Genomic DNA, 13,215 nt, shown 5'->3' with positions numbered 1-13,215 from the left:
GACTTGGATTGTCCTCTCCTCTCATCTGGGCCTATCCACAGCCTCCATGTCTTTGAGGGCTCAGCTCAAGCCCTACCTCCTCCCCAAAGCCTCTTCCCATCTCCCCACCCACAGCACACTCCCCGTCCACTGATGATCTGCTATGGAGTTCACACATTATCATCATCTATCACTTTACACGGTCTGTTATTGGTTTCATCTCCAGCTGTTAGCTCTCCCCCAGACTCCAAATCCATAAGGACAACTACCTGCTGGAAATCTTCCGAACTATGATTCTCTGGCGCCTCTACTCCACATGTCCAAAGCAACTCTTCATTTTCAGTGCCGACCACCCACCCAACACACACACACACACACACACCCTCTTCATCCTCTCTATTAATGGAGTTCAGCACGTATTAAACATTTCCTATATTTCCTGTGTCAAAACCAATGTGTTAGGCGCTCTGGAGACAGAAAGCTGACAAAGATGAGTAAGTCCCTGTCGCCCTACGTGTCCGGTGAGCCAGGCATCCCTCTTTGGCTCACCATTCTCCACAGCACCCCGCATTTAACTCCATCACTGAGCTATCCAAAGATCTCCCTCCACTTGCTAGACTAAGAACATGAGGGCAAAACTCAGGTCTCGCTTTCTCTGCCTCACCAGTGCCCAGGACAGAGCCTGATAGCCCAGTTGTGGCAAAGAACCCTTTGCTGGCTGGCGAGGTGCATGACACCACATGCCCTCAAAGAGCTCACCCTCAAGCTGGACCCCTAGACTTGGAGTTATCCTCACCTCTTCCCTTTTGCTCATAACAAATCATCAGTGAATTTTCTCTACTGTATTTTAACAGTATCTACCGCACCCACCCACTTCTTCTGCTCCACTATCGCAAAAGGGGCTTGTACCACTATCTGGACTGCCTAGATCTGAGTAAGAGCCTCTGCTGGCTTCCCCACACCCTCGTTGCTTGGCCACCCAGCCCCCACACCACCGCTAGAAAGAGCTTTTGGAACCACACGTGATCCCCTGCTTTTCGTTGACACCCTTCTTCATGTGGCTCCAGCCAAGGAAGGCCCCACTCCTCTTGACTTGCCTTCCCCTCAACCCAAGTCACCCTACCACCCACTCCATGCCCTCCGACTTCCATTCTTTAACTTATTAACGCCCTCCAACCTCTCACCTGCAGAAGCTTCTCTTCATCCCTCAAGACCCAATTTAAGTGCTTCCCCCCCGCCCCTAGGTTACTGTTAACAGAATCATTTCTTTACTGCTCCCACAGCATCTTATCTAGGCTTAGAGCTTTGCCTGTGTTACTTAGCTTGTGCTACCCGTTACAGTTGGTAATGTCCACACCTAGCTTGACCACTAGACTGTAAGGTCCTTGGAGGCAGGGTCCATGAGGGCAGACTATTATAGCCCCCCCACCACTACTACCCAGTATCTAACTGACGCTCAGTGAACAAGCCGAACAGAACGTAATGACCTGCCCCACAGTATTCGTTCATTTTACATAGATTTCCTGAGCCTAAACAAAACAGAAGAACATCTCTGCCCTCATGGCACGTACATTCTCATGGTAAGATACAGACAGTGAATGAAATAAATAAGCACATGTATACCACCTTAGATGGAGAGAAGTGGTAAACAAACAAACAAACAAACAAAAACAGAGCGGGGAAGGGGGACAGGGGCAATGGGCATAAGGTTCGGTTTTCTCAGGTGATCAAGACCACCAGCTCAAAGTAACTGAAAGATGTAGCAAGGGGTAAAAATCAGCTGTGAGAATCATCAAAACCAAGGAAATTCCAAGCAAGGCCTGTGAAAATATTTCAGGGCTCAACAGAAACGTCGGAATTCCCAGTAATGAAAAATGCTAAGGGGTGCCTGGCTGGCTCAGTCGGTAGAGTGTGCGACTCTTGATCTCGGGGTTGGGAGTTCAAGCCCCACGTTGGGTGTAGAGTTATGTAAAAATAGAATCTTAAAAAAAATGCTAAGAAGTCTACCCATACACATATAATTATAAATCCGTTAGCAAACATTTATTCCATTAAAGGAGATGCCCCCTCCCCACCCCCACTGCCCTTAAATGAACACACAACCCAGAAAGTGTGCAAATTAAACTTTCTCTTAAATGCTTTAGGGGAAAAAAGCTCCTAACAGTGGTTTATCTGGGGGAGGGAGCAAAGGAGAGAGGAATTCGTATTATCTACATTACACATCTCTGTAATGTTTTAATTCATTTACAGTGAGCCTATAATTATATTAGTTAATAGTATTAATTTTTAGGCATTAAGAAAACAATAAAGACATCTAAGAAAGGGAAAAAAATGCACTGAGGAGCTAACTACTCCTCAGTAGGAGTAGTAAATATTTTGGGGAAGTGAAGAGATACAATAATGGGAATAACTGAACACTATGTTATGTGTATTGTGACATAGCTTTATACATCAGGGCTCTTTGGTAATATAGGCAGGGCCTACTTTCTTAAATAAGAAAAGGCAAGGAAGTTACCTAAGAAAGTTCTAGAAAGACTACTGAAGAATTATTAGATTTCATTCTCTGGATATTATTATGAAAGAGGGTAAGTAGTTAGCAGTATACAATGAGTTAAGGACAATCTTCTTCAGAATCAAAATGGCCAGACAGCTTGCAGTCCTACGGTTGTTATTTCTCGAACACATCTCTGAGGCATTTAGACTGAGGTCTGCTCAAAGGGCTTAGGGCTAAAAAAAGGAAGTTAGCACATGGCCTCCCTTATTATTGTTTTCTATCATGGTGAGTCTTGGAGCAGCAGGAAGGACTATGCACTGTAGTCCACGGGCTAGAATTAGTAGACAGAACGGGACATAGTTAAGGTGGAACAGTTGTCTGAGCTTTGAATTCTTTGGCTTTTTTAGGCTTTTGTTGCCTTGATGTAATCTAAATACAACTTCGTTTCAAAATATCTAATCACAGATTTTCCCCCCCAGTTCTCTTCTACCCTTATTGTTGGCATGCATGCGCAAATACAAAGAGTTTCTGGGAACCAATTAAAACTATAAGATTCGCAGCAGGAATACAAGAAAGTACAAGAGTCACGTTCAAAAAGGCTTTTAAAAGATCCACTTACCACTGGATTTAATTTCTCGGACATAATTACTAGGGAACCAGCCTGTTCTGCCATTTAATGTGCCTTCCCACCAGCCTCCTTCTTCCACTCTGGTGACATAAATGATGTCCCCTTTACAAACCGACAGTTCATCTTCGTTAGTCTGCTTAAAGTTGAATCTTGCCTTTACTATCAACTGATGGCTTCCATTTTCTGTCATCTCCTAGAGAAACGAAAGCCAGATTAAGCAGCCCTCTAAATGGGGCAGGGGCAGAAATTAAATGAATTGAGGCAAATAAAGTGGGGTGAGCAAGGATGAAACCCCAGGTCTACCTCAGTCTTGAGTTGTTAGCTGAGGAGTGGGACTGGGGGGTGGGGGAGGTTAAGAAGCTGCTCGGAAGCGCATGCAACCTTTTGCGTTTCTGAGAATGTGTGTTTTGAAGGGGGTCGTAGCTTTCATTTCCCTCTCCCTCACCAGTGACCTAAAGATACCTGTTTAAATGAGCCGGGAAACAGAGTAGAATGATAAACCATTCCACCCTGCCTCTACCCAACACACAGACACGCTCTTACATAATTACACGGCCAAGATTAGGTATGAATCCACCCATAACATCTGCCTCCCACCTCCCGATTGCTAAGAATATCTTAAATTGGCTAAGATTTAGTCATACGCAAACATCAAATACCCCATCGTTACCTGAGTCGGGATTTGTTAACCTGTCATGGGCCCCTCTGAGAAGCTGATGAGCACAAGGGATCTCTGCTCAAAACACAGGCCCAGAAGTTCACATGCAGGAGATTTTGCACACAATCTGAGAGGGTCCCGGGGCTGTGGAACTGTAGTGTTCATCAGCTCCTCAGAGGGATCGTGATCTCAAAAGTTTAAGCACTTTGGAAGTAGTTAAAGTGCCTTGGAAGTAAGAGCTCCTGATGGCTTGGAGCAAGTGGGTGGCTTCTGACAAGGAATAAAGTCTCTAGCGAGCAGAAGACAGGCGGTTCCTCCCAAAGAAAAGCTCCCGTCAAGACCAAATGCAAAGATAATGGGGCTACAGCCAATGTGGGAGCTCCTCACAGGCTCCCTAGGAATGCAAAGAGAAAAATAAAATGGTGATAACGATGATGAGAGCCAGTAATAGGTATTGATTGCCTCTGCTGTGCCAGGCACAATCTCATTCCCCTAAGAAATGACAGCAAACTGCCATCAGGAAGTAGTTACCATGACTTCCATTTGCACAGCCTCCTCCGCCACACGACTCACTCAGTTCGAGGAAGGGAAAGAACTCTGGGGCTTCAACCCCGGGTCTCTGACCCTCTGGCCCACAGGCCTGAACTGGCACTGGGTTTCAGAGTAGTTTTGGGGGCAATGCCCCCAACACACAGGCCGGCTATCTCATCACAGATGCAGGGGAAACCGGGACTGGAGCCGGGCGGCGGGGGGGGGGGGGGGGGGGGGGTGTCTCATTTGACGGATTCCAGAACAGGCAAGGGGAATTGGGTTCTATACTTACCACCGCCTTTGACTGCCTCTGCAGGCCTGGGGCTGTGCTAACAACTGTTGTCTGCGGGTTTGTCTGAGAACTGTTAGCAGCACTAAGAGAAGAGGAACGTCCACATGGTCTTTCTGAGAGCTGATCTGTGAAAAGAGGAAAAGGCAAGATAAAAGGAACCGCTCATGTCAGAAACACAGCTACAACATCACGTCATCTTTCATGGGACATTATCAAAGGCCCCCGGGGCCGTCCTCCTCACTGTTAGCCTTAGGATCGTGCCCAAGTGTATCTCATTCCACCCACCCCCACCCCCTCCAGTTTGGTGGCCAACTTCCTTCTGCGGAGCCTTACTGGCCATTGCTGTCCAGTAGAATGAAAAACAGCGACAAAGCCACATTTTCGCTTAACCCATTTCCCTACCACTCTCCCCTCTTGAACCAGTTGCAACAGTACGCCCTGTTAGCCAAGGCAGAACTATATTGGGTACCAAACAGCTGTTTGTGGCTCTTATTACTTTGAAATATTTCAAACTTCTCTCTTTGTGTTTTGGCCCTTAACTGGGTGGTTCTGTCTTCCTCGTAGGCAGCAGTACGTGTGGTGTCTGTAATGTAAACTCTCCCCCGGAGCCTGGGGGTGGGGGGTTGGCGGGGAGGAGAAGGCGAATCGGAGAGAGAATGTGTGTCTGGGAGAGATGCAATCTTGATACCAGGATTCTTCTTTTAAAAAATCAAACTCAAGAATCTTCTCTTCCTTGAAACCTTGTGAAATTCGATCAGACCAGCGCTGAGCTGGATGTTTTCCGTATGCTGACAGCGTGCTAAAGAGAGGAGCTGGCTTCTTGACAAATTCAAATGAGGGTTCTTTTCCTCTCCATTTATTTTTAAAAGACATAAACTGCAAAAGTCTAAAGCCCAAACATTCCCTAGGCGACAAGCTCAGTATCCAAGTAATTTCCTTGATGCTGTGGGTTTTAACTTTCACCTCCTTGTATTTTATAAATATCTGTGGCAAGGGAAGAGACTGTAAAACTTGCTAGCAGAGTTTGGCAAAGGAACGTATAATTTGTATGGCATAATGTTAGAATTATACGATCCTCCCTGCCCAACACTGGGTGGTTGTCATGTGTGTTAAATATAGTTACTTGAATTAGCTGTACTTTCTGCTATACGCCTTGCAATAGCTCAAAAGCATTTTTTTCCCAAATAGCAAAAGAACAACTCTGGAGAAGTATTTTTACATTTATTGCTATTATATACAGCTCTTTTGACTAAAACTATAATTACTTGATAGCTTCCTAGATGTTCCATTCTATTTGGCACTTGACTATATTATCTGCTCTTGTTTGCTAATTGTTTCACGTGGGTAAGTTGAGTCTCCCTCAACAGACAGTCATTTTCTCAAGGGCGGGGACCATATCTTACACTTCCTTTGTGGCACCTGGCAGTGCTGGGCACACAGCCTATTGACTCTCCAATGGTATGAACAGCAAGAGTCATGCTCGGGCATAAGGGTCCTGGGGTCAATCCGACGGGGGCTGGATCCCAGCTCTGCCACTTTCCAACTGGGCAACTGTGGGCCTGACTTCCCTTATCTGTAACATGGACCTAATAATAATACCTACCCCCAGAGTCGTTTCAAAGATGAGACCACTGATGGTTCTTAGAATTGCTTAGACCCATGGTGAGGGCTCAACGCATTTTACCTCCGGTTATTTCCACCCAGCTGTAGGTAAGATGCTGTCTCACAGAAGGAGTGAAGTTATACTCCAAGGTATCAGCGTTTTCTTCACATTCATTAGGATTTACATTCAATACCTCCAATGTGGTAGCTATTAAGCATTTAAATAAAAAAAAAAATACTCTTTTCACTCACTATGAACCTGAGGTTTCATTTCCAGAGCGAGGTTACTGACAACTTCCTTTACATGGACGGATACACACAAAAAATCTATGAGAAAAACACATCTGTAGGGGGGACAAGGAAGTAACAGCTATCTTCTGTAAAGTTTATGAAAAAGAGAACTGGTCTTTTCCTTTTCATTTTCTGTCTTGTTATACTCCGTTGCTTATTCCATAGCTTTGAACGAAATAGTTTCTTGGTTCTTATCATTATATGAAGGGCATTACAGTAACATCTGTGAGAGGCATGTTAAAATCCTCAAGTATGAACAATTAAAGCACGTGACACCCACTGGGATTTATTTTCGAGGAGAGGAGAAATCTGCCCCATTCGAACAGTCCTGGCCACAGCTGGCTCCTAGGGGAATGAGAAGCCCGTGGGTCCAAACATGTCACGCACCACTCATAAATCACAAACCCTGCTTACCTTCTGTTGCTTTGTTGACAGCTAAAAGAGTGCTCAGAACCTTGGAGAAGTTGACCCCTGAATAAAGGTCATCAGGATCAAATACCTATGAGAAAGGAAATTGAAACTGTCAGACACAGTAAGGATTCAACTCAGCAAACCAAACTACGAAACGGCCACTTCCTCTGGCTCTCAGGAGACAAAAATGTACAAGCCGAGACCCAAACCTCTGTATACCTTCGGGAGAAGTGAAAGCAGCAGCTGAGCCACCCAATGACATGTGGCAGGCCATCAGTGAGTCAGAGCAAAGCGGTGATGGGAAATGAGAGCCAAGCTGAGAAGCAGGGCCCACAGCAAACGCGCTCGCCTAACCTGAGCATGTCGACATTCAACCCGGTTCCAGGAAACCCAAATGCATGGGTTCCAGTTCATGCCCATCACCTACACAACATCCTTACAGTCTGCCAAGAAGGTGCTGGAGCCTTTCTGAGATGTTTCCAAGTGTGCAGTTCAATCACCGGGTTCAGTAGGGCCACCGTCCACACTGCCTTGTCCTCTGCTCTGTCCTCCCCGCTGCCACCCACTGGGTCCCAACGGCCTGGGATCCTAACTCCACGCTGCCCAAACTTTTCCAAGGCCTGCCTTTGGCTCCCGACCTGGGTTCCTGGTTTCTGCTGCTTGACCTTGCCCCTCTCAGCTCGTCTTCATGGATTTGAACCTGTGCTGGCTCTTCCTGGCCTCAGGTGACTTTTCCAGATGGGACCTCTGGCCTTCCACACACGGCTCAACCATCAGCAACAAATCATGAAACAAATACAACACTTCACTTTGCCTTCATTCTGATATGCCACTGTCCCTAGGGAAGACACCAGTCAGCTGTTGTTTTAAATACAAACTAATTGTTGATTTATAAATGTATTCCACGTATGGAAAATGTTTGGACAATTCTTCTAGTCTCCTATATGTGTATTTGAAACTAGAAGTATCCTCAAACATAGGCACAATCTATGAGTTTGCCAGCCAACAACGTAGATATACTTCTCTATAGGAAACCCATGTTCTGGATGGAAATGCACCTTCTAAAAACATTTCTTCCCAGGAGGTCTAGAAGTTTGAATCTTCTTTTCCCAGATGCAGTGATAGGAATAAAATGTACCTTTTCATGTGGGACAAGATTGGTAATGTCATTCCTAATCTGCGTGTTTTCTGGGAGCCACGTCAAGGCAAAATTTTCTCTTCTTTGTGTACATATTCTTCAAGACCTAAACTCTGTCTCTAAAATGAAAATATACCGTAGTCTTTTTTTTTTCAACCTGGGAGGGGGCATCAATATAGATAATATATGCACATGTGAGCCTATCGAAGTCTGCCTCTTCTGGGATTCACGACTGTACTGTTCGTTTAATCAATGAATGTTTTGCATTCAAACAATATGACTGAAGAGCCCAATCACAACTAAAAATGACACACTAGAGGCGCCTGGGTGGCTCAGTCGGTTAAGCTGCCGCCTCTTGATTTTGGCTCAGGTCATGATCTCAGGATCAGGACTGAGCCCTGCCTCAGGCTCTGCGCTCAGTGGGGAGTCTGCTTCCGGATTCTCTCTCTCCCTCTGCCTCTCCCCCCAGTCACATGCACGCACTCGTGCTCCCTCTCTCTAAAATAAATAAATCAATCTTTGAAAAAATAAAAATGACACACTAATCTACTTTTAGTAAAGGGGTAATCCCAATATTACTAAAGAGTCAAATGACACTACAGTCCAAATATGTTTCTGAATGCTGCAATATAAAATTCAAAGTTGTCCAAGAATAAATGCGTAGGCATTCTGTTTTAGTTTGCCAAAGTCTGGGTGAACAAGATACAACAGACCCTGGAGAGAGAACCTAGTATCCCAGAGGATTCCAGATTCACTGAACCTCCCTTAGAGCACATCAGTGGGAAAGTGTTAACGACATGTATGCCAAAATGGTAACAAAGCAAAAAATTCACTCGTTTTAGCCCATAATTCCTAACGGGAGCGTGAATATGTGTGTGCATGTGGATGTGTGTGTTGGGTAGGTGTGGTGGAGATGGGGAGAGCCTGAAATAAGAAGCAGAAGTAAATGTTAGCAGAATGAGGCAGGAGAGCAAAAACTGATAAAAAAAAAAAAAAAACCCTCTCCCTTTCTTTTTCTGTTGCTCCTTATCCAGGTTAACTGACTGCCCATACGTGGCAACACTGGCGTTATTCACTTATATGGCCACTTGGCTGAAATTAAGACAAATAGCCTGATCAGAAAATGAAACGCGCATCATCAGCAAGAGTCACTGCATCTGCTTGAGGGGAGCTGCCTGGACTATACAGTTTCCTTTTTAGAAAAACCCAATACACTAGAGTTTGCCCACGGACACTGTTTTTCTCACTGCAAGCCTATTCTGTAGCACTAGGAGCTACACAGGAAGGAGCTGGAAGAAGCCTCTAGGGAGGAGTAGAGGAGGCAAAGCCTAAGAGTTACGATTTCAGAGCGGTGGAAAGATTAAATAGAACCAGGAACACTGTCCACAGCACCACACCCTTCCAAACCCCAAACTGCATGCTAGTAAACATTCCACTCTGGACTCTGCCTCCATGCACTGAGACCGGTCCCCTGCTAAAACGGAAACATGTGGAGGGAGCACAACACGTTCAGCTGTTAACAGTCTTTTAGACCTTCATGGAAATGAGAGGCATTGAGCCCAAGTTTAGAGATGATGGTGTGAAAAACCTAAAGGCACTGGTGCCCAGCTGGGAAAAAGCAGAATTGTCCAACGTGGAGGGGGTATGGGGAGAACACGGAGAAGTAGGCTGTGGGACAGGCCATTTGCCTCGGACTAATCCCGACCAGTTATACATACAAAATGGAGAAGCAATTCCCCTCTTCTATCTGCAAAGCACTGGGGCTTGTGAAAGGAAATGCAGATTTGCATATTTACGATGCCTGTGCTTTTCCAACATGAAGCTGTGATGATACTCGTCTTCTGCTACTCTGCAAGCCTCACTAGCCTGTTTAGTATGGCATGAAGCTGAGTCCCAGATGAGCGGAACTTTCTCTCGACCACTTGGGTCCAGAAATTAGCTGGTTCGTTTCCAGTTGGATCTGCCAAGGTCAGATGAACAGCAGGATTCCCTTCCTCCATTGACCACAAACAACTGTGATGCAGACAAAAAAGGATTGCTTCTCAGACTGCTGCCTAGTGCTTTCAAGGTCGCTCCTGCAATGGGATGAGGCAAGGTTCAAGGATAACAGCAACAACAAACATTTACTCTACTCTGGGTAAGCGACAGGAGGGACAGAGATGAAACTTCATGAAAGATGTTTTTTTTGTTGTTGTTACTTTTTTTTTAAGTACTGTTGACCCTTGAACAGTACAGGTTTGAACCGTGCAGGTCCACTGACACATGGATTTTTTTCAATAAATACAGTACAGTACCGTACATGTATTTTTCTCTTCCTTATGAAGTTCTTAATAACATGTTCTTTTCTCTAGCTTACTTTATTGTAAGAATGCAGTATATAATACATATAACATGCAAAATACATGTTAATTGACTATTGATGTCATCAGTGAGGCTTCGGGTCAATTTACATAAGGCTACCTAAGGTCCAATTCTACATCAGCAGCTGAACTCAGACAAGACATTTTATTTTGTTTAAAGATTTTATTTGGGGCACCTGGGTGGCTCAGTCGGTTAAGCGTCTGCCTTTGGCTCAGGTCATGATCCCAGGGTCCTGGAATCGAGCCCCGCATCAGGCTCCCTGTTCAGTGGGGAGTCTGCTTCTCCCTCTACGCCTCCCCCTGCTCATGCTCTCTCTCTCTCTCTCTTTCTCTTCCCCCAAATAAAATCTTTTTAAAAATAAAATTTTAAAAAATAATTTATTTATTTGAGAGAGAGAGAGAGAGAAAGTGTGTGCATGGGTGGGGAGGGGCAAAGGAAGAGGGAGAGAGAATCTCCAGCAGACTCCTTGCTGAGTGCGGAGCCCAATGTGGGGCTCGATCTCACAACCCTGAGATCAGGACCTGAGCCGAAACCAAGAGTCGGACGCCTTATCGACTCCACTACCCAGGCCCCCCACAAGACATTTAATCTTTAAATGTTTCTGCACATTTTAATATTTTGGATATCCACAATGACAGCAAAACTTCTTTTCCATCCACTAAACACCAGGTGTTAATTCTGAACGGTTGGGGATCTGGCAGTATTAACCACACAGAAGTTTATATTTTCATGGCTTTACATATAGACCCTTTTGGAGTAGTTTTCAGTTTCAATATGTAGGCTATTTTATGACATTTTCCCTAAACTGACCAACACAAGGAAGCACATGAGAGGAAAATCTCCAACCCCCCTGCTCCATTCCCTCACTAATCTTACAGGGACAGGGTCCTGATTTCCTGAGCCCCTGCCATGCACTGACACCGTGATTGCAGATTTTATATATATATATATATATATATATACACACACACACACACACCCATGTCCATTCATTGCACATGATTCTCCCAGCAAGTCTGTAACATAGGTACAATTATTTCCCCCATTCTATAGATGAGCAAATTGCACTCCGAGTGGTTAACTCACAAGGCAAGAGATCCAAGAAAGTGCTCTGAGGGGCAGTTTAGCCCTGTCTGCATACTTTCCACTGTCACGAGGCATTCGAAAGAAGAAAAAGAGTTCTGCGCCTTTATGCACAAAAAGCAGTCCCTTGCCGCTGTCACTATGATCCGCGTCTGTACCATCTGCAGCAAGTCTGTTACAACCTCTAAGATGACTAATTCCACTAATCGTGGCAAAGAGAAAACCTCCCATATTACAAGCCTGTCTCCAAGGGGCCGTGCCTGATTCCGGTGCTGGCCTTCTCATTTCAAGCCCTGACCCGACCCAGTAGGCACCTGCTCCTGTTTGCGGGAAGCGGGGGAGGGCTGCACCGAGCTACCCATATTCTATTCGTTCATCTGGTTCCACCTTGCAAGCCGCCGTCCATGTTTGTGAGGTGTCGGCTGGGCGGGGGTCCAGCCCGTGGTTACAGGGCCACGCCAAACCATCCCCTGGCACCTTGCTCTAACCATCTGAGATAACCAGTGACAGCCCTGGCCACATCCTTGTTCAGAGAAGCCATACCGCATACTCGTTCGGAACAGGGGACCGTCTCTAAAGTCATGGGGCTTGGGTACCATTCAATCGACTTCCAATTAAAGTTAATTGAGGGTTTGGGGTGATCACAAGAGGCTCCGTCACTCAACTGTTAAAACCTCATCAGCTGAAAAGCAAGGGATTCAGTGGAACCACATGGACATAGCTTCTGTTTCGGGCCCTTTAAAAAAAAAAAAAGGATTCCAAATATTTTAAGAACATTCCATGTCTCCCTTGTTCCTGCTGAATAAAATCTCAAATTAACTTAGCCCATCTTGAATCGCATTCTCCAATTCTCACAGCTGAGCATGCTGCCTCTGTTAACCCCTGAACTTTGGAGGAAATGTCATTACAGAATGCACCAGAGCAAGCAAATTGGAGCTGCTTAGTCATATTTCGCTGGGTGGCACTGCTCCTGGCTTTGTGAGCACAACAGGGATGCTGTCACATAGCTCCCCCTGAAAGCAGTCACAACGTCAGCAACAAATAATGCTCTTAGCTCAGAAATGGCACTCAATGAGCCACTGGTACTCCCCTTCCTAGAATACGGTGGATGGCTTTTGTATTGTGTCTGGTTTTCAATAATAACTTCCTATTTGATAGGGAGTAAACTTAAAGACAGCAAATCCTGCTCTCCGCTCCTCTCGTTTCCTTCCTTCTCTCCATTTCAGCCATTCAGAGCAGCAGTAACATCTGTGTCGGCAAAGAGCTCCGGCGTGAGGGTCAGGAGATCTTGATTCAAACCCCAGATTTGTCACTGCAGAGCAGTTGTGAGCACCTTAGGAAAGTTACACCACTTTTTTTTTTTTGCGGCTCTGTTTCCCATCTGGAAAGTGAGAGAGGTCTTTGACCAGACTAGCACAGCAAGGCTCACCGGCCCATCGTCCGAATAGGGGCCCTCAGAGGCAGCACCTTGGCTGTTTCCCCAAGGTCCAGAGTCTGGTCTTCAATTCTCATGGCTCTTGAGAAGGGACTCACCCTAACCACATTCACAAAAGGCCACTGCATCAACCAAGTGGCCAATTTGCTAATTTCTGCTCAAAGAAATAGACCATTAAGAAGATTGGATATTCCCATCTTATGGCCAGCATATCACTCTCTTCCCAAGAGAGCAATCTGCATGGTAAGCCAAACCAGAATTAGAAACTTGTTGGATAGTATATAATCAAAGCAAAGGGAGTCGGGAGTATCA

At 45.5% G+C, this 13,215-nt stretch overlaps 1 protein-coding gene across 7 annotated transcripts in view; it reads right to left on the bottom strand.

Moving 5' to 3' along the window:
- ARHGEF6 (Rac/Cdc42 guanine nucleotide exchange factor 6) overlaps nt 1–13,215 on the bottom strand; it is a 96,319-nt gene that overhangs the window by 60,633 nt on the left and 22,471 nt on the right. For 6 of the 7 annotated variants that reach the window (XM_027607900.2, XM_027607899.2, XM_027607898.2 and 3 more), the window contains 3 exons: nt 6,890–6,974; nt 4,583–4,707; nt 3,093–3,294 (listed from right to left, as the gene is read on the bottom strand). In XM_027607900.2, coding sequence (XP_027463701.1) covers nt 3,093–3,294; nt 4,583–4,707; nt 6,890–6,974 — 412 coding nt within the window. Of the gene's footprint in view, nt 1–3,092; nt 3,295–4,582; nt 4,708–6,185; nt 6,321–6,889; nt 6,975–13,215 lie in introns of those variants that run through there. The other variant, XM_027607904.2, reaches the window with a different exon arrangement.

Source organism: Zalophus californianus, chromosome X, assembly GCF_009762305.2.
Source record: "Zalophus californianus isolate mZalCal1 chromosome X, mZalCal1.pri.v2, whole genome shotgun sequence".
Classification (NCBI taxonomy): Eukaryota; Metazoa; Chordata; class Mammalia; order Carnivora; family Otariidae; genus Zalophus; species Zalophus californianus.
Note: the sequence above shows the minus strand (reverse complement) of the source record. Positions and strands in the feature narration are given on the sequence as shown.